The 4653-nt window shown below is 37.2% G+C and overlaps 1 protein-coding gene across 4 annotated transcripts in view; it reads right to left on the minus strand.

The window, feature by feature from the left end:
• Positions 1-4653, minus strand: part of LIN9 (lin-9 DREAM MuvB core complex component) — a 94646-nt gene that overhangs the window by 67760 nt on the left and 22233 nt on the right. For all 4 annotated transcript variants that reach the window (XM_008060660.1, XM_008060659.1, XM_008060658.1 and 1 more), the window contains one exon: positions 3251-3376. In XM_008060660.1, the coding sequence (XP_008058851.1) occupies positions 3251-3376 (126 nt within the window). The remainder of the gene's footprint in view (positions 1-3250; positions 3377-4653) is intronic.

Genomic DNA, 4653 nt, shown 5'->3' on the forward strand with positions numbered 1-4653 from the left:
CGCTCCCGGCCACCGCAGCCTCGACCTGCTGGGCTCGAGCGATCCTTCCACCTCAGCCTTCCGAGTAGCTGGAACTACAGGCGCGGGCTACCACACCTGGCTAATTTTTTATTTATTGTAGAGATGCGGTCTCGCCAAGTTGTCTAGGTGGATCTCGAACCCGTGGGCTCAGGCATTCCACTCACCTCAGCCTCTTAAAGGCGTGGGATTACAGGCTGAGCCACCGAGGCTGGCTGTCAGGCTTCTTTTATTCAGCATAATTACTCTCAGACTTATCCCTATTGTTCCATGTATCATGGTGCATTCCTTTTTATTAGTGAATACTATGCTGTTATAAAGACATGTTACCATTTTTTTATCCATTCACCCATTGGACATTTGGGCTGTTTCCAAGTTTGGCTATTAAAAACAAAGTTGCCTTGAATATTAGTATATCAGCTTTTGTATAAACATATTCTTTCATTTCTCCTGGATAAATACCTAGGAGTAGAATTGTTGAGTCATATGGGAAGTAAAACTTCTTCAGAAAATGTCAAATAGTTTTCCAAAATGGTTATACCATTTTACATTTCCAACAGCAGTATACGAGAGTTCAAGTTGCCCTACATCCTTACCAACATTTGATGTGCTCAGTCTTATAAATTTTGGACACTGTGGTTTAATTTACATTTTTATAATGACAAATGATGTTGAACATCTTTTCATGTGCTTATTTGACATCTTTATATCTGTGGTGAAGCATTCTATTCAAATCCTTTGCCAATTTGTTAACAGAGCTGTTTGTTTCTTCTTATTGATTCTGAAGCATTCTATATACACAGGGTATAGTATACCTAGTTTCACCAGTCAAATTATATTTAAACAGTATTTTCGAATAGTTAATATATTTAGATGACTTACAATTTTAAAGTCTTGAAAGGCATTGGAAAAGTCTAATACCTATGTTCCTCAGTTGCCCAGTTTGCTTTCCAAAGGATCATTATTATACATTTCTCATAAATCTTTCATTGATATCTTAGACAGACACAAGCAAATAATGCATATGTTCCCTTTCTATTTTCTTCTTTCTTTCTCTTGCTTCCTTTTTTTTTTTTTTAAGTAGAGGTCTTATTCTGTCAGCCAGGTTAGAGTGCAGTAGCAAGATCACAGCTACTACTGCCTGACCTGCTAGACTCAGGTAATCCTTCTGCCTCAGCCTTCCAATAGTAGTAGTTGGAACTACAAGGCACATGCCCTCATACCTGGTTAATCTTTGAATTTTCTGTAGAGACAAGGTCTTATTATTTGTCTAGACTGGTCTCAAATTCTTGGGCTCATACAATCCTCCCACCTTGGCCTTTCAAAGTACTGGGATTATAGGCATGAGCCACTGCACCTGGCCTCATTCATTTTCCTGTTTATGTACCACTACCACACTTTTATTTATGGTCACTCTATAATCTATTTTATTTTTATTTTAAAAAATTCTTCTAAGCCGGGCTCGGTGGCTCAGCCTGTAATCCCGCGCCTTTGGGAGGCTGAGGTGAATGGATTGCCTGAGCCTGTAGGTTCGAGACCCGCCTGGGCAACTTGGCGAGACCTCATCTCTACAATAAATCAAAAATTAGTGGGGCGTGGTGGCATGCGCCTGTAGTTTCAGCTACTTGGAAGGCTGAGGTGGAAGGATCGCCGGAGCCCAGCAGGTCGAGGCTGCGGTGGCCCACTGCACTCCAGTCTGGGCGACAGAGTGAGACTCCAACTCAAAAACAAACAAACAAACAAACAAACAAATAAATAAATAATGACTAATATCCCATTTTGATAGACAATTAGAAAAAATATAACTTAATTTGCTCAAACATGCAAAATCACAGCAAAAAGCCCAAAAATGGCCTAATGTAATTACCAAAGACCATAAATTATCAGTACAAAACATACGATGTAACACATCAAATTTTAATTTTGTTATTATAAATGGGGAAAATATTTAAAATAACACCAGCAAGGCCATCTTTTAATACATAGGATAAAATAAAATATTAGCAGTTCGATTAAAAGTTCTTACATTTCATCACCATCTAAAGAGACGATTAACACTAAATTCCATTTCTACTTGTCCAAGACACTTTCTATTTCTAGACCTTCTTTGAACTTTCTCACCATTTAAAATGAAAAAGTCTTACACATACTTTTACTAAGCAGATAGACATAAAGTGAGAACTAATGGTCTAATTCTTCTTTTAACAAATTTCCAATTTTCACTAAAAAATGCAAAGTTTTCCAATGTGTTGCCAGGATAACACTAAAAAAAAAAAAGTAGTTTCACATGAAGAATAATTCTCAGAAAGTAACATATTGGATAGATCAACGTGATTTCTATTTTTATATAGAGCAAAATAGACATTTCCAGGAAGCCTCTTGAGGTAATAAAGGGTTTCTCAAAAGATAGTAACAATGTACATAGAAATTTATAGCATCATTAATACTTTTAGAACATTGTTAAATAGTTTTTGGAACACAGAGGGATATAGGTAATTTAAAACAAAAACATTATGTTCAAAACCTGTGATTTAAACAAAAATGAAACTGCACATTTAATTATAAGATGCATAAAAACAAATAGCACCTACATTAAAGGTGGTTAATGAGATATATTTAACATATAATAATTTTTCTGAAAACTCGTATTTTGGTATTAGTCATTTTAAAAATTAAAAAAAAAAATCAATGTAAGGCTAGGCAAGATGGCTCACACCTGTAAACCCAACACTTTGGGAGGCTGAGGCATGAGAATCGCTTGAGCTCAGGAGTTCAAGACCAGCCTAGGCAATATAACAAAACCACATCTCTACAAAAACAAAAAAAAATTAGCTAGGTGTAGTTGCACGCACCTGCAGTCCCACTACTCCACAGGTTGAGGTGGAGGGATCACTTGAGCCCAGGAGGTGGAGGCTACAGTGAGTTGTTAGCGTGAGACCCAACTAAAACAATAATCAATCAATCAATCAATGAACTGTAGCAATAATACTACCAACTATTATTTATTGATCTTTTCTTCTAATTTTCTTTTTAGAGATAGAGTCTCACTATCATGCCCAGGCAGGAGTGCAGAGACTACTTACAGGTGCAATCACAGCACACGAAAGCCTTGAGCTCCTGGCCTCAAGCAATCCTTCCACCTCAGCCTCCAGAGTAGCTGGGATTATAGGTACCTGCTACTGCACCTGGCTTAACTTTATTTTAAGCAAAAACAAAAACATGGTATTTTTACCTCCGTGGTTTGCCCATAAGTCGTCTGATTTTTCCCCATTCTACTCTTGTTAACTTTCTTGTTTTCAAATTAGGAAAAGATTCCTTCAGACATACACAGAAGTCATTATCGCCTTCAAAAAGTGGTCTGTAAAACAGAAATGGTATTTTAATGGTTATATACAATGTGTTATTTTCTTAAAACATAAAATTCAAAATATGCATTCCAATTTTCCATATCACATTAATCACAAAATGCCAAACTTTTACTTCTATTCCATATATATATATATATGTATAATAGGCACAAATTAAAAGTGCTAAAACTAAACTAAATCCTTGGCATTCATGAAACAACTAATGTGTAAAAGTTAGGCAGGAAATATCTGTGCTTGTGATTCCAGGAGACACTGATTTTTGTTCAATCTCTTATACAGGTATATCTTTTAGGAGGCTGTCTTAACCCTGGTCTTCTATCTGATGAATTAAACAAAGTTAGCTACAACGTTATCTCTGTCCCAATGATGATATCATCACCAAGGAGTCCTCTTTGGTATTAAACTAGTCTTAGAATACCGGAAGACTTGAGAGGGTAAGATTGGTATGGGGGATCCCAGAAGAACTCAGATCATACTAGGACACTGAAAGCTCTCTCATAAGCCTATAGAAAACCTGTGGACAAAAACAAAACAATTCTATTCATGAGTTTGGGAACCAGGAACCAATCTTAGAAATAATGTATTAATGCCTTGGACTCAAATATGAATACCCATGAGATTCTCAAGCTTCAGAGTAGGCAATTGGTTGGGAAAACAGAGAAGGGAAGTAAAGATAAACGGCCAGCAAAGCAAGCACCTATGATTGGCATACAAGGATAGATTATAAATCAGAGTTTTTCCTCAGTAAATTCTATAACTGAATAACTGTACTTAAGCCAAATCTCTTACTACGTTCTACTTAAACATTTATGTATAACTAAAGTGCTTACATGCTATCCCTGCCCCAAAAAACGACCCTTCTAAAAATCATATTAAGTCATTTTTACCATGAGTAATGGTTTCTCTACTATTACACTGGCACTTAAAATCTCACTCATTGAAAATTCATTAAACAAATATCATTCACTGAAAATAGTGGTGCTTTGCTTAAGATATTTCTACTGACCAGGCTTGGTGGCCCAGCCTGTAATCCCAGCACTTTGGGAGGCCGAGGCGAGTGGATTGCCTGAGCCTGCAGGTTCGAGACCCACCCAGGCAACTTGGCGAGACTTCATCTCTACAATAAATCAAAAATTAGCCAGACGTGGTAGCGTGTGCCTGTAGTTCTGGCTACTTGGAAGGCACTTTGGGAGGCTGGGAGCATGCCACTGCACTCCAGTCTGGGTGACAGAGTGAGACTCCCACTCAAAAAATAAAAAATAAAATT

This window comes from Carlito syrichta, unplaced genomic scaffold, assembly GCF_000164805.1.
Source record: "Carlito syrichta isolate Samal-C Ts95f unplaced genomic scaffold, Tarsius_syrichta-2.0.1 Scaffold304687, whole genome shotgun sequence".
Classification (NCBI taxonomy): Eukaryota; Metazoa; Chordata; class Mammalia; order Primates; family Tarsiidae; genus Carlito; species Carlito syrichta.